General features: G+C 36.4%; 1 protein-coding gene across 12 annotated transcripts; it reads right to left on the bottom strand.

Moving 5' to 3' along the window:
- Positions 1-643: 643 nt before the first annotated feature.
- On the bottom strand, positions 644-19,675 carry LOC109542844 (protein PRRC2C). Of its 12 annotated transcripts, XM_019912264.2 has the most exons (21): positions 19,472-19,674; positions 19,054-19,114; positions 18,733-18,879; positions 15,482-15,674; positions 15,222-15,379; positions 12,386-12,615; positions 9,260-12,327; positions 8,619-8,787; positions 8,246-8,315; positions 7,989-8,177; positions 6,665-7,050; positions 6,056-6,269; positions 4,962-5,465; positions 4,673-4,880; positions 4,415-4,621; positions 3,627-3,781; positions 2,705-2,843; positions 2,483-2,578; positions 2,024-2,157; positions 1,277-1,427; positions 644-1,168 (listed from the first exon to the last, which is right to left on the bottom strand). In XM_019912264.2, exons 3-21 carry the CDS (start codon positions 18,823-18,825, stop codon positions 1,035-1,037), a joined length of 6,498 nt encoding a protein of 2,165 aa, XP_019767823.2. In that variant the 5' UTR covers positions 18,826-18,879; positions 19,054-19,114; positions 19,472-19,674; the 3' UTR covers positions 644-1,034. The 12 variants fall into 12 exon arrangements, 11 of the variants coding, with proteins under 11 accessions (XP_019767823.2, XP_019767831.2, XP_019767822.2 ...); XR_002172460.2 differs by lacking the exon at positions 19,054-19,114 and having other exon boundaries at positions 2,024-2,142; positions 2,483-2,567; positions 19,472-19,675; XM_019912272.2 differs by lacking the exon at positions 19,054-19,114 and having other exon boundaries at positions 1,273-1,427; positions 19,472-19,675.
- Positions 19,676-20,631: the final 956 nt, after the last annotated feature.

Below are 20,631 nucleotides of genomic sequence, written 5' to 3'. Positions count from 1 at the left end.
AGTACGTATTTAAACCATTTATTTTGCTAAAATGTTTAAATAATATCTTATAAATATTTTATACGAGTAAACTTGATGCTGTTACAAAAAAAACAGTCTATATTTTTTGCCTGGCTTTCCCCAAACACGAAAAATTATCTTCTAACGTAACAGGTGGACAACATATTTACTATACCCAGTAGAACACTTTATGTGGCACATGGACATAATTATATAAAACGAATACAATTCAGATCTTATTATAATAATACTGAAACTAATTTTCAAGCTTTCCAGCGGTTGTATACCAATCATTAATTGTTCCATGAATTATCAACCCTTAAGTATGAAGACAACTTTTCTGTGATAAATACCGATTTCATCACCGCTAAGTGAAATCCAAAATATTGCATTATTTAAGACCTTTAGTTGCTGGTTTTTAGAACATCAAATACAAGTTTGCCTATTGTCCCTATGGTCAGAATTGGCAACATCATTGCTCATTCTTAGACCAAATTTAAGTGTTTGAACGTAGCGCCTATCCTGGAAATATCTTGTCCTGGTTACGAACACATCGCAGTCGGGTCCTCTTGAATAATAAATTATGCTAAGTTACTTTTTCTATCTACGAGAGAAACGTGAGGATAGAAAAATTGAGGCAAAGCACCTTAAAAGCTCTAATTACCTTGCAATGAATGCGCCATTAAATGTACAGGTCGCATTCTTAGCGAACACCAGTAGGTTTCACAATGTACTATTTTTTTGATCCCTATTCCGGGATACTGCAATATTATCGCTATAGATTATCGACTATACACCGTTATTTATTTCACATACACGAAGCTAAGTTAGTAGAGTTTATGACAGGTGTACTGCAGTCCTATCGATAAACAAGTTTTATACACGAAATAAATTATATTAATTACACTTAACTTGTCGAAATACACTTTTTAAACACGTATCGGCGAACGCATTTAATTTTTAAATCGTGTAGGTTGAACTCACAGACAACAAAAACTTGTTTAGTGCTTAAAGTAAGTAATCATCTCAAGTCCTTATTCCTTCAAAACTGATGTGTCTTCTTTAATTACATCTTTAGAGATGTTTGTCCCAGTAGTAGTTTTCGTGCTTGAATTATCTTGAACCTTGTCCTCAGGTTTGTCGGTTTGGTTGGTTGCTAAAGTACCACCTTAAATAAATAAACCTCGATTAATAAATCATCTCAAATTAAGCTTTACTATCAAAAATGCATTTTTTTCCTATTTATTAAAAAAAGTAAATAAAATTCCGTACTCACTCTGTCCTCCATAATATTGCCTATTGGGAGCCTTATTGGAATTGTTCCGGTTGTGCTTTTGATTGTTAGACCCATTATTGTGCACAGAATTCATGTTTTGTTGCTGAACGTTCACTGGTCTTTGAATGGGGGTTGGATAGCGCTGCTGAAGCTAGTGAATTCCAAAAACAATATAAAATTTTATAATCCAAAATAATTGAAAATGAATTTTAAATTTGTGAGATTGAAGGTACTAAAAAAATCCAAGTTAAATCAATTCATTATATGAAGTGATGGCCAATTGATGGATTAAAATTGTAATTCAGATTTAAAAAATAAGTAACCTTATTTAGGTATACAACAAATAATATTGGCTGGCTTTCAACTGGCTACATATTTTGTAAACCCAATCTAATGACAATATTCTGGGAAAAAAATTAAATAGGAACAATAAAACTATTATTTTACACATATCTGTGAATATCAGTATATACATATCTGTATATATACAGAATATCTTTACGCCTGATACCATGTTTCAATGTGTTAAATTTGTTGCTGCGTTTTTGTAAATTTGTTGTTTCAATAAATAAATTTGTTGTGCTAACCATTCATAACAAAAGATCCAATAAAGAAGCAACCGGAAACTTGTGAAAAATATGCAGTATTAGAGTACGTGTTTTTTATTTTCATAAAATCAACACCTTCAAATAATTCACTCATACTAATAAAATGAATATACTAATCAAGCTTAAAAAAGTTACTTACGTTATTTTGTTGACTCCCAACACCTTGATAGAAATTATATTTTCTTTGTGTGGTTGGACTGGACTGTTGTGGCAGGTGTTTATTATTCTGCCTTAATTTGGGGGATGGGATTTGGGGAGCTGAAATAAACAAAACTAGTATGGAGTCGACAAAAGCCTCATCATTCTACGAAAAATAACAGTAATTTTTATTGCTAATCATTCTTGAACCTTCAGTGCTTCGCTGCTGCATTAAATAATTTACAAAACATACAGTAAATAGAAACTAATGGGTTTTTCGGGTTTTTAGACCGTCGTTCAGTAGCCTAAAAACCCGAAAAACCAATTAGTTTTAAGGAATGGCCTCGAAAGTCTATCTCTTTTGATATACAGTAAATAGTATGACCAATAGTACGGATTGAGATTAATACAAGTTTAAAAAATTAGTAAGAAAGTTTTATTTAGGTTCACATAGACTTACCAGAACCAAACACAGAGGACAACACTTCTTGACTACTAGGACTCTTCATTGGCTGAGGCCTTTGACCTCCAGATGTTTGCTGGACCTGTGGGTCCCCTGCAAAGGGCAAAAATGTCAGTTTTCATTATGAAAAATTTGCATATGTACTGGTTCAATATCGTAACTAAAATAATTTCTCTCAAGTACTCTTCGTTATATCAATGATTTATAAATTGTTTTTACCTGAAATTGATTGTCCGCCTCCACCAACGTTCTTCATATAGGGGTTTTGCATACTTGCGGCAGCTGCCGACCGGAATTGTTGAACATTTAGCGCTGCAGCAACTTGCATTGGTGTTGAATGATGAAATGGATACGAGCCCTAAATAAATAAAATGCATATTGCAGATTTTAATTAATTTAAATCAGAAAAATTAATTATTTATATTTAACTAAGAGCCTCAGAGACTGTAAGTTAAAATTCCAATTTTCTTCAATTCAAATGTTTAATTTAAAAAATAGTCTTCTAGTTTTCATATTTTCTTCTAAGGAGTAATCGAGTTGACTTATTTGGAAATTATTTAAATGTTATTTTCCCAAAAAATCCATTAGTAGATCACAACCAGTATCCTGCCTGATCTCGCGTTAGAAAGAACTCACATGAAGATTAGAAAAACGCAAGATCACTCTTGAAGTGTTAGCAACGGTTACTAAGAAACTGAAAACAAATGATACTATTAAAATTTATATTTATCACGATCGTAACACAAAGTCTGTGAGAAGAAAATATGAAAAATAAAACGTATTTTTTTATAAAAAAAACATTGTTATCTAACCTATTGCAAAGTTAAGCGGCCTGTACATATACAAAAAAACTGATCAAAACATTTCTAAATATTAATCTGTTAAGCACCTTTGCATTCAGAATTAATTTTTACATTTGGTAATTCCCAAAAAGGGCCGGATTTAAGAAAACTAAGACGATACTTCCCGCTGGAATTAAAATTCGAAAACTTTTTTAAATAATCATATTATACCTTTAAGGGCTCAAATTTGTTCCCATTTATGCTACGTGGTATTCATTTACGTTTTGCTTTATTCTCATAACGGTCCTTCTATTTGGCGCAGTGAATAAAAAGGGAAATTTAAATATTGCGTATCATACCTGCAGGCCTGTATTTGCATGAGTCTGATTGTGCGTTCCAAAAACATTTCCTTGCAAACCATAACCAGCCTGGTGTTGCGATAACTGTGGTGCAGAGGGAAGTGATGAATTTCCAGGTTGTTGATAATATCCAGTCTGGCCACCTTGAAAAAAACCTAAATTTAAACTTGATTTTGAGAAAAACTTTGCTAATAAACGTGGTATACCGGGGGTGGCCAACTGTTTATTTCATTTTCATTCCTATATAAAATCTACATTTTTATATTAAATGTATCACGATCGACTTGTCATAGGCCTACTCTAAGGAGGAAAAAAGGGGGTGAAAAGCATACATGTTTATACAGTGTGTTTCAGTATAAGGTGCATTCCAGCAAAGTATGGGTAAATAAGTAAAAATTGTTTTAAAACAATTTGTTTTTAATTACTTATTAAATTTTCAAAATATAAGTTCATGAAGGGAATAAATTTTCTGATTTTCTAATGCCATTTGATCCATATGAAGTGCGTACGCCTGAAAGTTTTTGGCTAAAGCGTTTTACACTAAAATCGTTTTTAAAAGAAATAAATACATATTTTACGATTCTTACTTTTTTTCACAACTCTGTTTGCTTACTTCAAACTCTGATTTGTCGATCTTATTGTTATTTTTGTGCTTTCATGGGTTATCCGCCATTTTTGAAAAATAATTCAGATTCTGTTGCTGCAGATTTTCTATTAGCAGAATAAAATTTGTTCAATCGCAATCGACTTATTGGCCACCCCTGTGTTGTATGGTAGTAAAGTATTACCTGTAGATCCAGAATAGTATGACGAAGAGGGTTGTAAACCAGGCACTACACTGTTTTGGACTGGTGGCCCAGTTGGACCTCGCTGCATCACTCCAGCTCCTTGCAAATAATTTGCGGCCTGGAGCGAGGGTTCATAAGTCATGTAAACCTGTTGTCCTTGTTGCGATTGTTGCTGATATGCCTGTCCAACACCACCTGCCTTTGTACCTAAATTATAGCACAGATAAGTGGTATTCAACTTGAACGAACCAAACTTACCAATTGCACTAATGGGCTGACTGGGTTTGACACTTGGAGACATCAAGCTATTGCTAGTTGAACTAATCAGCACTGTCGTAGGATTATTCAACCCCTGATTTTGGCCAAATGGAGGAGCGGCTGATAGTCGAAAACTGTTTAGAGAAGAGTACAATTCAGGGGGAGCTTGTGCTGTTGGGGGTGGATGTGGAGCAGTTGGTACATAGACCTGAAAATAATGAACCATAATTACTCATAGCTATGGAGTGGACAGTGGCAACATATTGAATTGTAAATACCAAATACCAACATTTAGAGAGTTCATTACCAAGTCCAAGTTCTTCCAATTACGTACCGACTGGGTATTGTAAGGAGAATTTGTCGGTTGCCCCAAGTTATGGTAGGCGCCGGCTGCAGGATATTGTCCAAAGCCACCCGTTCTAGCATGGCCTTGGCTACCTAATACGCTTGCCTGATCTGCCGTTGGCATAAATGCTGTGTACATGGCCGATTGAAGTTGTTGAGTCGAATTATACAAAACAGTCGGCGGTGAAGGAATTGTAGAAATTCCATATTGAGCTGAGCCAGCCGAGGCCACTCCCTGAGCAGGAGAAGCTGTAGGAAATCCAGTCAAGTGCTGATTGGTAGCAAATGGCTGAGGCCCAAGGGAAACGCCTACTGCAGTTGCTGCCATTGGTGGAGGCGATAAAGGAGTTCCCATTAACATGGCGTGGCCCACCATTGCCGAATGTTGCTGAGATGCTGAAGATACGATTTGTCCAGGAGCACTTGCCACTTGCTGAGTAGGTTTAACCTGAAAATAACCAAGTTATAGTAACTTACACTTAAAGCTACTCATTCATAATTCGCTACTATTTCATAATCTTGATGTATAAAACCAGCACTAAAGTTTGCGTTCTAAAACAAGTTTTAAATATTTATTATTTACTGAAATGATGAGAAGTAATTATTCTTTTGAAACAAATACTGGACGTTGTTTAATAAATAATAAACGTCGCATATTAAACCAACCACCAACTATTCCATCAAAAGTGAAAGTTTGTTTTTTTTATATTTCGGATATATGAAACATTGCTGACTTACAACTCTAACGCATGCTCAGTGAAAATAATTCTAGGTATATCTTAGTTTACCACATCTAAACAAGGTGTTTGAGCTTTTGCTCCACCGAACCAAATCTATTTACGATTTAAGCCAGAAATCCCCCAATTACCATAATCATTCGAGCCAATTACAAAACAACCGATAAGTTGGGACGATAGTAGTTAGTTGCGGAGTACAGCTTAGTGTCATATCAAATGATTTAAGAAATTAAAGCTTGTTTTTACATTGTCTGTGAACATTTTCAATCGCTAAATCACAACGATGTATACTAAAAATTACCTTGCATACATTTGTAGTAGATGCGGCTTGGCTGTTGCCAGGACTGAATCCCTCATGATGACCGTCATCTTGCGCATCGCTACCTTTAAAAGCTGCATCCAGTGGTGCTCCAAAACTCATACCACTTGTATCTTCAGTCTCTTGCTCGGTAGTATCCCACACTTTTTTCACCGATGCTATTTTCATATTCAGGGAATCAGCGTTGCAAATGGTGCTGCAAACAGAATTAACAATGTATTCGCAACAAACGAGTACTTTGAAAAAGTAAATGAAACAAAGTGCTGCTTTGTCCGGAGGTTTAAATGCTGGCTTCTAACTACTAAAAATTATTAGATAGTTAAATAGGAATTCAGATAGAAACCGAACAAAAAAACGTATCTTTTCTATTTACTCTTACCAACGAAATGCTATATTATACTCGTCAATTTAACGCTGCTAGGTTGGCAACAAGAATGGAAAGATTCAGAAAAATGTCTTGTAATAAGATCTTATGTCTGTATATGAATTATGATAATTTTATCCGGGTGCTCTTCAACTAATAAATTGTATCAACTAAAAACTTAAAAATCGGTATACGTAGCAAGCACTTCATTCTCCTGAAATACTTACTTATTTACAGCGGTGATGTTCTTGGACATACACAAGTTCTTTGTTGATTTGTCTTCCGTTAAATGTGTCAAATCTGCTCCGAAAAAATCAAGTTTTATATCACTTTCCTCTTTAAAAACTGCAATCTGTATTGAGTCTTGTTTAGTAGCATTATCCGCATTTTTTTGTAACAAATCGTTGATGGGTTTGGCGAATACGTTATTGTCCATGTTATCGTCCATTTTAGGCCGCTGTTTATCGTTTGCGCTACCCGATACACTACGCGACGCGTTTCGCACCCCTGGAGCCGATTTAAAGTTCGTGTTTTCAAAAATAATTGTATTAACTGGTGGGGTGGTGCCGTCCAGCAGGTTTTTGTCGGAAATCTGCGAGGGCTTTCCCATAATCTGAAAACGCAATAATTTATTTTAAGTAATGTGACACTCGACTAGGGAGCTACAAGAGCCATGAACAATTTTCACGAAATATACAGTGTGTGAATGTTAAGAACCTGTTTTTCTTAGAGTAAACTGTCATTTGTAAATTGATTATCTTATTGTAATTTTGCTGTATTCGCTCCTTAATTCCAAATCAAAATCAATTCCTGGGCTTCAGTCATTTATTGTCTATTTATCAATTAAAATACGTTTCGACGTTTTTCACCATCATCAGTTTCTCTAAAAAACAGATAGTAAAAAAAAAATTTCATTAATTTAAAAAACAATCACAGTTCGTCAACAGCTTCATTGCTAATTAATCTTAGAATGTTTTAAAGTGTTGCCATTGTGATGTATTTTAGTGTGTGATATGATGAACCTTTGACGAACTGCGGTTGTTTTTTAAATTAATGATTTTTTTTTACTATCTGTCATTTTAGAGAAACTGATGATGGTGGAAAACACCGAAACGTATTTTAATTGATAAATAGACAACAAATGACTGAAGCCCAGGAATTGATTTTGATTTGGAATTAAAACACAGTCAGGAAAGTATGTACAATTTGCTCCTTAATAGCAACTACTCCGCTATGTTGCACGTGTTTTTTTTCACATTTCACTGTTTCTTCGTCTTTAGATAGTCGTCATAAAAACAAGTTTAGTCAATGTAGTACACTGACATATTAGCACTGAGTGCACTGAGTTTTTAGAGATTATGAATGTTTAGTGAGATTATGTTTGATTGATTTGACACTATTCCAGAAAGGTGTAGTCTATCAATTTTTTACAATAGAGTCCTTATTTATAAGTACCCTGAATGTCTAAAGATAGATTCTCAAACATCAATTCAGGGTTTTCACATTGACAAAATAATGGTATTCAGGGTGGTCAAAATGAAAAACACTTACTTTCTCGCTGACTGGGCTAGAAGCTCCTTCCAAGTTAACTCCATCCATGGCAACACCTAACATGTTCGTAGCGGCTTCCAAATCGGCAGGCCGCAATTGCGAGCCCAGCGGCTTATCCCAAGCAGAACAGGGCACCGGTGGAACAGACTGAGGCTTATCTCTCATTCCGTAATGTGACGCTTGCGGCATCTAATAACAAAAAATTGAAAAATATAAATAAAACAATAAGACAGACAAAATAATTTAAATTCCTTTACCTTATTAATATCTCCAATATCGCTCATCATTTGTTGTTGCATCTGCTGCTGCATTTTTTGCTTTGCAAACCTATAAGTAATGCGTAAATATGAAGTAATTCAGATACAATTAGTTGAACTTAATCGTACAACATCAAACATTATCGCAGGGACGTGTCTTTTCATTTGTCTGTTCTAAGGGAGGAAGTATTTACCAGAGGCGTGTACAAAATTCTCGCTTTATGCTACACTTACTCATATTTCAATAGTTTATAAATTCCTACAGAATGCCGAATTCCCATTTTCTTACAAATATTGCATATGATACTACACCATGCAGCTATTATTAAGATGCAAGGCAAAACGTATATGAGAATGATAATAGGAAACTAACCTGGGAGCTAATTTATTCTGTCTATTGTTTGTCCTCTGATCGTATTGATTCTTGGTTGGGGGCAACATATTAATATTCACTGGATTCACTGGAGTGGACATCAATGGAGGAATATTTTGAATTTGTTGCGGTGTCATATGTTGAACACTAAGCGGTTTTCCAATGTGTGCTAAATAAGAAAAACGAATTCATAAAGCCGTCAAACTCAATTAGTGTAAGAGTTTAAATCCAAAGATGTCAAAAGTTCTCATTTTTTCTGTTTTTTACAAAAATTTGCAGTTTGCAACCGACAGTTTTGTTCGATTTTAATCTCGAATCACTCACGAATAGAATATGTTATCTCCGACTCACCTACAAAGATGAAACCCCTAATTACCACTCAAGCGTTCAAGCCATTAAGAAAAAACTGCAAAACAGATAGGTTCTAGAACCTATTCGACAGTTAAGTATTTGTTTAAATCAGTGCTAGTAATTTCTTAGCTCACCAAAATTAATTACTTTACTTTTTCATGTAAAAGTTAATAAATATTGTCGGAGAAATAGCTAATAGTTTTATGGCTGGACAAAAAATAAAATAAGAAAAATAATTGAATTATTGTTAACTTTCCGGCAAAAGGTTACAAAATAATTAAATTAATTACCTTGCTTTTTATCTTGCCTGGAATCTTTGTTTTCGACTCTTGGGCCAGGCCCTTTCTTCTCCTCGCCCCCTTTTGGGCGCTCTTTAGTAGTTTTCTTGCTTTTTACTTCTTGAAAACCGTCTGAATCGCCATTCAACTCAGTGTTAATATCCTTTTGATCTTTAGCATCTTCTTCTCGATTTTTCAATGATATATCGGCTATTGCACTTGCCAAAAGATTCTGAGGCTCTGACTTTCCTTCAGGCCGTTTGGCAGCTGTTAAGTCAAAACTGCCTCCTCTTTTGTCGGTTCCTGATCTGGGAGGGTTAGTACGTTCGCGTCTATCATTACCAATTCTCCGATCTCCTGCCTGTCCACCTCTTTGTGAAGATGATCGACTGACCGGTTGGCGTTTACTATTGTCCAAAAACTCTCCAGACATTTCTTTGTCCTGTTCATCTCTCCTAGTCTTTGATTTATTTCTTCTATTGTCGGTTTTGAATTTGGGTTTATTTCTTTCTTCTAAAGATTCTTGACGGGGTTTGCCCATAATTCCAGCCGCAAGAGCTTCTTGGTTTTGCTTGATCTTATCTACAGGAGGCGGTTGAGTAGATGTATTCGCAGAATCATTAATGTTTTCTTCGGTTGTTGCTTTCTTTTCTTTTTCATCGTGATGGCTGAAGGGACTCTTAGAAGGAGGAGGACCATATCCGTTCACTCTTTTACTGGATCCACCCATCCTGTTTCCTCTGAAATTGTTGCCGGCTCCTCTTCCATGCCTCGACGGTTCTCCTCTAGGCACATAAAAACTGCCATCTCTATGGTCGCCTTTTTCTTGATTTTGAGCTCTTCTCTGATCACTTGCCAATTTCTCTTGCTTATTTTCAGAGTTTTTATCATCCTTATCAAACGATTTTTTTGCCATCGACTTGGACTCTTTTGAGTCAACCGAGTAAGTGTCAGTGGAACCATCACTATCCATATCATGACTGTAGAAGTCTCGTCCTCCAGTTTTAAGTCCTCTAGAGGGAGGGCGCTGTTTAGTTCCCCATGATGATCCCCTAGTGTGAAAATCGGAAGATGAACTGCTACTTCCCCAACTTTTAGTTTGTGAAAAACTTCTATTGCTTCTACTCTGCCTATCTTTATAATCATCATGAGACTGTGGTTTTTTCAATTCCGCCACTTTAACATTCTGTTCTTTTTTCAGTTCGGCTTCCTCCATAGAAATAATTTCACCCCAAGCCTGCTTTCCCGTGGAAGGTGTACTGTCATCTTTCTTGGAAACTTCCACTTTTTTTGGAGGTGGCATTTCACCTTTCTTAAGCTGAGTTAAATTTCGTTTTTCATTCACATCATCAGCTTCTATACGATCTCGAGTTATAGGTCCTGGAACAAAAGTAGGAACGGAACGTTTTTCTTCTTTCGCAATTTCCTTTTCTTCTTTTTCCTTCTTTTCTTCATAAGCTGCTTCTACGTCTTCAGTCCAAGAACCCATAGATTCTTTAAGCTCAGAATCTCTAGATCGTCTGTTGCTACCTTGCGAGCCATGCGAAGTATGGGAGGTGTGAGACGTGTGTGAGTCACGGCTATCTGGCCGCTGAGGTCTGTCAAACCGATCGGAGAGCGTTTCTTGAGATCTCCTGCCTTCGTAGTATCTTTCACGCTCGTGTACTTCAACTTTCCTATCAAAATGACTATCAGTCTTTTCCTTTTGCCATTTGTCGTCGTCTCTCTTAGAATATGGCTCTTCACCGTATCGAATATCCGTTGATTTTTGTGAGTTGTTGTCGGCTTGAGAATGATGAGAACTTCTGTAGCTTTCATCTGAACTCTGCCTTTTGTAGTCTCGATGTTCTTCATCGTGACGATCAGGACTTTCGGGTCTGCCCGATCTGCTCGGCGCACGGGCATTTGCAGGCCATCTATTAGACTCATATTGAGAATAACTGCCTTGCGGCTGACTCTGAGAAGTGCCCGTATTGCGCTGCTGATGCTTCAAGAACCTGGGAGGCAAGTCATTTTGGAAGTGGCGTGAAAAACTAGGACCATTCTGTTCACGATGGTCTCTCTCAGATTTCTGCTGCGGCTTCCTCGAAAAGCCTTTCGGATCAGAATGGGATATTTGACGGAACCCAGAAGTTTCTTCCTTGGGAATACCTTCGTTTAAAACGCGTGGTCTCTGATCCTTCTCCCTCTCCTTTTGAAACTCTGGCAGTGGGATATCTACGTGGTTTATTGGCTTGGGAGGTACAGCTGAAGGGCTTATAGTACCCACTTCCGATTCCCTATCGCGGTCACGCTTTTCCCGTGCCTTTTCATTCAATTCCTGCAACTTCTTCTGTGCTCTTTGACGGTTTTCTTCAATAAAACGCTTCTCCTCTTCCTCCTTCCTCTGCTTCGCACGCTGAATAGCTAAATCGACTTCCTTGTTATGTCTGTGTTTTTGAGCCACAACCTCATCGTCTTCAGTCTGACGACCCCTGTAGTTTTCTGATCTAGACATGTTCCAATGTTTAGGTGGACTTTGCCGTTCGGCTCTAACATCCTGTGATTTGCCTTGAATGGGTACCGATTGTTGCAATTGCTGCTGTGATTGCGGTGGTTGAGCCCCTGCATACTGTCTAAATTCGTTTTTGCTAGGACGATCTTCGTCGTCACTAAAGGCTAGCTTCTGATTATAATCGATATCATCTGAAGTTGCCCAACCCATATCATGACCAAACTCATCAAGCTTACTAAGCTCTTCCTCTCGAATAATAGGCCTTGGTGCCAATTCATCTGACGAAACTTCTTGAAGGCGCGGAGGCCGACCGTCGTTAGATCTTCGCCCATTATGGGGAGCAGAACCCATTTGGGATTGAGAGTGATTAACCGCCCCGCCTTGGGGAGCTCCTTGTGGAAAGCTACCTTTGTACATAAATGGTGGCAAAACTCCGCGCATTTGTGGTGGCAACATCTCGGGAGCACGGCCGCCCTGGGCCGCAAGCTGCGGTGGAGCTGCCAGGGCAGCCGAGCCACTTTTCACTGATCCATCCGGAGCCCGTTGACCACCTTGTGTCCAAGAACCTTCCGTTTGTGGTCGCAGGCTAAATAAATAATATATTAACGGAAAACTATTCATTTGGGGCAACAAAATAATCGCACCTTAAGCCGGATTGATTTCCGCCTCCGGGTCCTGCGGCAGTATAATCCGAGGGTGCACGCGGACCAACGCCGGCAACGCCATCTCCAGCTGATAGGCTGGGAAATTCGTGCTGAAACTGGGGACTCTGGTAAGCAGGCGGGTGACCGCCATCTGGCTGACCACCTGCCATTACTGCGCTCCATAATTTGTCGCCGCCCGATGTTCCAGCAATTGGAACAGAAACTGTCGGCTGTAATATCAGGAATGCACATTTTACCGATAACGGACCGAACCAAAATTAGTATACAGAATGGCCCATCTTATTCAAGGTTTTTCATCCCGATCCGATTCCTAATCCCTCTTTTGGTGAAGGGTTTGTGTGGGTCAGGTTCTAACATTAGTTTAAACTCAGTGGCGGTTTGTCCATTAATCCAATAGTGCAGTGCACGTCCCGTCTTAATACAGTCTTTCCTGTGGCGCATTTCGAAATCTGCACTTGCCTATTTCAAAAGCATTATAAAGTGCAGGTTTCGGAATCGCTAATTTCAGGCTGAACCCAGCTGGTGAGAGCTAATAGGCTCGAAACCGGTCCCGGGGGTGCCTGAGGTTGTCGCATTTCGAAATATGAACTTGCACATTTTTAAAGAAATGTTTGGAATATACACTAGATCTGAAGAAACATTATTACAACACAATAAATCAAGCTGGGACATTTGGGCTATCTAAATGATGAATATATTTTAATTATTCGCGTGCTTTTTATGGAAATTTAAAAATGGAATTAAAAGTACCTATTCATTTTTGCAGGAAAAAAGTATCGATTAAAGAGAGCCACCTAGGGATGATTCGATACAAATAAATACAAGTAGGTATTCGATACTTTTGTTTCGATACCGAGTACTTTGGTAATTGACTCGTTCTTTCGATATCAATACTTGGTATCGAAATAAAGTACTCATATCGAATAGAAGTATCGTATCGTATCGTCGTAAATAATCAAATTATCAACTGAACTGAAAAGAGTGAAAATTGATAAACATCATTAAACGTGAGTTATGTCACCTTTACTGACCCAGCCTGACTTTTATATGATACCATATTTACGACTAGACCAATTAAATCAATATGCGTTATGACACCCTTACGTGAAGTGCCGCCTCTTAGGTAGGGATGATTCGATACAAGGAAATGCAAGTAGGCATTTCATACTTTTGATTTCGATACCGAGTAGTTTGGTAATTGAATCGTTCTTTCGATACAAATACTTGGTATCTAAAGTACTCATATTGAATCGAATTGTGAGAAGTGTAAATACTGCACAAAGTCTATTGAAGAACTTGAGTTGGATATGTCATGCCATATGTCACAGCCATCCACATATAGCTGTTCTAAATTAAAAAACATGTTGGAAGGAAAAAGTTTTTTGATGCTAGTACGGATAATATCATACCTCCACAAAGCACTTTAGCAGACGCATTTTTCAAGTTTCTGCCAATAAAGGAAAATAAATTATTTCTGGTACTTTTTCTTTATTGAATATAATAGGTATTTCTATTTTGGAGGGAAGTTCAAAATACAACCAAATAGTGCAGGCTTTAGTGTTTTTTGTCTGCAATTATTTGCGGCCTTCCAACATTGTGGAAGGAGAAGGATTTTGACGTCTTCTGAAGATGACCCGAGAAAAATATGAAGCCTGTGTAGCTATAGCTAAAGCTAAATTGTTAAAGATTGACAATTTTTGTCTCAGATTTGACATTTGGAAAGAAACAATGAACGAGCGAGGTTTCTTAGGTGTGACGTGTCATTTTCTTCAAAATAGTAAAATGCATATGCTCTATCTAGCTACTCTCGTACGCTCAATGAAATATTAGCCGTGTTTGGCTCACACAATAAATCACATTATTGAAGAGGCTTTAAAATGACCAAGTCTAAGCTATATATCTAAGGTTCGTGAAATTGTGCGTAGAATCAAAAAGATACGTATTAATGGTTCTGAACAGTCAGTTTTAAAACTTATTGACGATGTCTAAACAATATGAAACTGAATAATATCTTTAAAAATTGACCCATTGAGAGACATGCAAACGGTATTTCCTAACTGTTATAACTGAATGTCTATTTCCTAAAGTTGGTGCTGCTATGACGCACAATAGAAAAAGCTTGTCCCCTAAATATTTGCAGCAACTGGTTTTTGGGAAACCCTCAGAAATAATATTTTTTGTTTACCGTATGGCAATTAATGCATTAAAATATATTCCATGAATTTTATTACAATCCCTTCTTTAAACGGCTTTTTTCCAGTTAAAATTAATGGTAATAGTGAATTTCGGTCTTGAAAAACTAATCGAAATGTGTTTACTTTGTTTGTTACTACGTGTGTTTTACTTAAAATGTGTTTATGACGATTATACTTAGTCACTCAATATCGAGTCAGTCAATAAAATTGTGAGCAGGTAATGGTTTCGATAGTTTCAGAATACTGGTGTATTGAAAGACGATTTGGTCACTACTCATATGAGTAAGTATAGATACTTTCAGAATACGCATATGAGTAGTATCGCAAGATGATTTGGTTACTACTCATTTGAGTAAGTATCGATACTTTCTCAGTATCGTATCGTCCCTAGAGCCACCCTGAACTTTAGTATCAAATAAATCAATGGCCAATGAATAATACACGGCACTATTCATTCAACAATTCTTGACCAAGCACAACCGGGGGTCCATGTGACTATTATGTTCTTAAATCACTAAGACCGTTCGAAGGTAATTCTGTGTGAAAGTGTTTATTGATTTTCCAATAGTTTGTTAAATTTGATTTATGGGGCACCTCAAATATGTCATTCATTTACAAACCTGTTTGGTGTGTGGTGGAATGACATTCGTTGAAGGAATAGCAATTGCTTGTTGGTGAGGGGTCAATGGGGGGGGTCCTTGGACAGCTGGGGTAGCATTCTGATTTGGTGGAACTCCATTCTGTGGTGCATTGGTGGTAGGTTGGGAACTTCCTTGTTCTGAAGTAAAAAAAATCATAGTACTGAACTTTGAAGCAAATGATACGAATTGAACACTAATGATAATTATTACATTATTTACTACTAGCGTAATTTACAAACCTTGTTGCTTGCCCCATCCTGTTGCTCCTGGAGGTACTAAAGGTACTGCTGCGCCTGAATCACTATGTTCTGATTTCAAAGAAGGTAAATTTGCCGGAGCTCTACGTGCATTAGGCACCTTGCCCAAACTTTGCATGCCATGTTTAATGTAATTTGATGAATTTTTTTGTGCCGGTTTTTCAGTATTTTCCCCCTGAAAAACATAAATGATACACCGATAAGACTTGTATTTTATACCCAATGAATAATATTATATCATTTTGTTGTCATTCTGCTATGCTCAATCGAATGTTGAATACATCAAAATGTTAGAGTAAATTGCATTAGGTAACTAATTGATAAAAAAAAACTTGTTTGAAGAATTTTGACCATCAATAAAATATACATCAGATCGTCTTCTGATCCAAAGCATGTCGGAATACCATATTCGTCATGTGCTTACGAAACACCTTGAAGTATTGTTCGTGTTTAAAGCTCTTGTTTAAAAAAACTAAACTATCTTGACGGCAGACTATATCCTGTGCCAAAAAAAAAACTACATAAACTATGCAAATTGAAATAGCTGCAAAATGGAATATCATTATTGACTTATGGTCCTCAATAATACCTAAGAATGTCGGTTATTATAGGCATCACTGGTTGATTACAAGAAGAAGAAAGCCTTGTTAAACTATTGGAGGTACCAACCCCAAAACTGTAAAAGTTAAACCAAATAAAGCTTTTAATTGCTTTAATACCTGCATAATATGCGCAGAAGAAAACGGCGTATTTGCCAAAGATATTATAATTATTTGAACATGCGAGAAAAGGTTTTTATGCAAGAGCTGCAAGTTGCACAAACGCAGACCTCTATTACGGATTACATATTTTAAAACTATGCATGTACATATTTACATGTTAATTTTGAAACGTTTCAGTTACAATAAAACCTCTTGAACAAGAACACAAATATGTACATACGTACATTATATGTATTCTTTTTATGGTTTTTTCTMTATAAAGGCCGGGTCACATCTATCCGATCCGTCTCCGTTTTTTTATCCGATCATGTTCCGATTTTGCTGGCTATTCGATASGTATTAGCTATCCGATTGTCGGAAGGAAAAACGTTCCGTATTTTAGGTTGCGTCAGTGATACATTTGGTTTTTAMTGGACCATATTTACAGTAAGCTGTAGATATTTAAATATTTTGATTGGGCTKACWGAATTYTACTGACAGAAAACAAACTCAATTATTAATAATGCACATGATTCGTCGCAAGTATTAATTTAAMTTACTGTTTACACAGCAACTGTATGTAAGGACTCTGGCAAGGAATATTGGAAAAATAACTACTAAAGTGTACATTGTAATTGTAAACTYTTCATGGAAATTTATTTACTACTTCAGGTTTTAATGTTTTAATTCAACTCCTCATTTTGTAGACATTTTTATTCTCTACAAATCATCTCGTTGGGCATTCCGATTACTCCATTATTATATAACATTATAAACAAAAAGACAAAAATCGCATCGCATTGAACTGAATTTTTTGAACTAAATTGTTAATAACTAACATATGGACCGGAAATACGAGTGGAAAACAAATTCCTATTAATCTGATTATTATCTTTTATATCATCGCACAATTAGTTTGCTACTAGTATTTTTGGCACGTTAAAGCATTTTTAAATATCATGTTAGTTTGGCTTAATTCGGCAAGCTATAGTTTCCTAAAAGAGCATAAAAACATAAAACAAAGGTCTTATATCTAGTTCGGCTTTCAGTTTTCGATATTCAAAGTAAACCATCCGAGTGCCTATATGAAAAACGGTAACGCCAATTAATACATTTGGACTTAGTCTTAGGAATAGTTTGATAATCTGTGATTTACATTCGTCCAAAAATCGGAACGGAAACTGAAACGTGTATGACATGTGTGGCTTTCCCTTTCCGATCCGATTATTTGGTCATCGACGGAAGGTTCTCTGATCGGAGTCGGATCGGATAGACGTGTCCCGACCTTGTCCAGTAATCCGAACATTCTAATAATCCGGCACCCTCTGGTTTTAAATAGCGCCGGATTAGGAACATTTCATAAAAATCAACATTTAATGACTTATACTATTAAGTATATTTTCTGCAATTCCTAATTCAGTTACAAAGTAAGTAATAGTTATGAGGGTATAACTGCTAAGTAGAAGTCTATATTAGGTAGCAGACAATAACTTGAGACGTTTGTAGTTAGTTAAATTATAAGCAGCAAACATAAATGTATTTATATTTTCTAGCGTGGAAATAGTTACTGAATTATTTTTGCCAACTTACTTTCAGATCTATTATTTCGACGGACATCCTGACAAGTTGTCGATAATTAAGTATTGCTTTCCACTCTATAATCTGTTATGGTTTTAAAGTGATAGATCTTTGATCTAACTTAGTATAAACAATCGCACTGTACATAGTTACCGGTTACTGTGCTATTTATTTGTTTTCCAAAACCAACTATAAACATTCAAAAGTTGTTCAAGGCAAAAGTTTCAAAGACATTTTGATCGCATTCGGTACATCACAGCTACTTGACACAAGCTTTTTAGTATGGAATATTTTGAATTTTTCGATGTAGGCATTGAAAATACCGGAAAGTTGAAGATAAAATAAGTGTAATGATAAATATCGGTTGGTCCTCGCAAATGTGACCCGTACGTTTACAATTAAGAGCTCATTTTTTACATCAAAAGTATCAGAGTTACACATTTTTAAGAAGTTCTTCTAGACAAACAGTAATTTGAATAATAATTAACCATGTCAAACGTTCATCTGCAAAAAATCTTCACAGGCATAATTTTTGGATAAAAGGTGGAATCAAATGGACTTGATCCATAGAATGTGTAGTCTTGACTCTGTTTAGTTTCCGGACTTCTTGTGCGTTACATCAACTACGTAAGTCAGTCTAAAAAAATTGGCAAAACATAGGCCACTCTGGTTCGAAGCAAATTTATAATCGTTGCACATAGCAAGTTAAAAACTTGATTTTGAGACTTAATAAATCGTATAAAGCAAAGTTTAGTGCTAGTATTGTTAAAATATAGAACAATATAGTTCGTATGCATCAAATAGGTCCATGTGTAATAGGAATATTGTCAGAAAACTGAAAACCCACTTATTATCAACAGCTACATTTTGTCGTACTTTCACTGGCTAGCACTTATCTCTTCAGTGTATTTTATGAATATGAGTTGATAATTAGTAATATTTACTGGTACTCACCCTGCTGATCTTGTACAAGCTATTTATATCCAATGACTGAAATTTTGGCTTGCTTTTCTCCCCTTTGGAGGCATTCCCTGACAATGTAGACATGCTGTCCGCACACAACCATTTAGATTAGCCAGAACCCAAGAACGAACCCTATTTCTAAAACGAAATGGATTGTATACATTCATATATATTTAACTTCGTTTTACAAGTAAAAATAATGAGATTTGAGGTGATGAGAGCTCATAAAGCAATAGAAGCAAGAATATAAAAACAGGTCAATGAATATTACTTGACTGAGTAAAAAGATAGCAAGTGATTACTGTAAAGTACCTGGTTACTTTTATTGTTTGAACTGATTGGCCTGGGATACTTTAACGTTAATTGGGTATATCTAAAACCAATATGACTAATAAACATACAAGTTATTTAGAAACCGATAAACTTTCACCAGGCAATTATACCGACAATAACGAAGCAAATAACGTACATAGGAAAAACTACAATAAACAATAAATCCAAAGCTGTAAACACTAAACACTAGTTTTGCTGAGTAATCATCCAGATTATGTTAAAACATTGCTAATACACACTAGATAAGCAAAGGAACATCCGAACACTAGTTCACAAGTGGAAGTAGAAAATCGTCCGACATAACGGTTTGGGTATCTTGTTCGGCCAGGATTCAAGGGAAAACATTCGATTACGAAACGGAGTTTGGAAGTAAATGGAGGCAAAAATAGGGGCGTACCTTGGTCCGTCCAAATGGGTTAACAATAAACAACAAGAAATTCACACGTTCACACGCAAATTCGCACGGATGGACGTAGATTTTTATAGATTCCAATTATTTCAGAAATTTGTAACTTAAAAGAACTGTCAAAATGGCGTTCGCCGACTGTAAAACACAATCAATACAACGTCATAGTTTTCCGCGCCATCTACTAATGACAAATGACAGACAGGCACTGCTGACTGTTGTTAAGTCAGGGATAGATGGCGACTGCTCGTGTTATGCTGTGGCGAACTCTATCCGCCATTTCTCGTAGTTGCTAAGTAGCAGGTTCAACCGAAACGCCAGCTATATCTCACCCACTAACATCTGCGGCTTTTCGATTCAAAAATAACTTCCAATCTAACCATGTACCGTATCCCGCGTCTAAGGCAGGGCCTACCTAAGCCTTACTGACGAGACCAATAGGTGGGCCCGGGACGAAACGCATAGTGCTTCAACGCGCGCCATAATGCGGCGTCTACAGGCGTGTTCACCAGGCGGTCGGTAACTGAATAAAATGTAATATAGGTAATATAATTATGTTTGGTACCATGATGCTGTAGGTATAAAAATCTTATAACGACCATTAGTTTGCACTTATAGCTACCTACTATTACACTATTCAGTGAATACTAGATAGACAAATAAAATTTATTAAACATTCACATTGTATCATATCGTATAGTATATTAATCTGAGGCGGAGTGTATAAGACCTATTTAAATATGATTTAAAAAATACGAACCAAAAACTTACAGATAATTAATAAAAATTATTTTTTGACAAATAATTATCCTTTAAATGTCGAACACTTGTCCGCACGTGAGTGCCTTGCTAATCATTATAATGACCGGACACAAAATAATACAAATATCTAAGACAAAGAAAGTAATTAGTAACAAAAGGAGCTTCGCTCTTAAAACGTCCAATAGTCTCCCTAATTAACTAAAACTTCTGTATTATAAAAAGTTATAATTAATTAAGAAATTTTTGCTGCTCTTTATAGAGTAGGAAATGTTATAAATAACATCGTTTCTTCTACATGTGAGATAAACCTAATGTTCTTATTATCCTGCTATGTCATTTGTTTAAGTTTTGCTGTTGTGGCTTACTTCATATAACATTATCATGCAATA

The sequence above is a fragment of the Dendroctonus ponderosae genome, unplaced genomic scaffold (genome assembly GCF_020466585.1).
Source record: "Dendroctonus ponderosae isolate FM_Combo_2020 unplaced genomic scaffold, Dpon_F_20191213v2 Dpon_F_20191213_7, whole genome shotgun sequence".
Lineage (NCBI taxonomy): Eukaryota > Metazoa > Arthropoda > Insecta > Coleoptera > Curculionidae > Dendroctonus > Dendroctonus ponderosae.
Note: the sequence above shows the minus strand (reverse complement) of the source record. Positions and strands in the feature narration are given on the sequence as shown.

Bases quoted from the DNA above. Each gene is read 5' to 3' on its own strand.
- LOC109542844 (XM_019912264.2), bottom strand. From the start codon at position 18,825: ATGTCTACATTGTCAGGGAATGCCTCCAAAGGGGAGAAAAGCAAGCCA. The intron at 8,316-8,618 runs GTTAGTTTCCTA...CATTACTTATAG, and splicing joins CAGAATAAATTAGCTCCCAG to GTTTGCAAAGCAAAAAATGC. The intron at 4,881-4,961 runs GTTGGTATTTGG...CATTATTTTCAG, and splicing joins TGGTAATGAACTCTCTAAAT to GTCTATGTACCAACTGCTCC.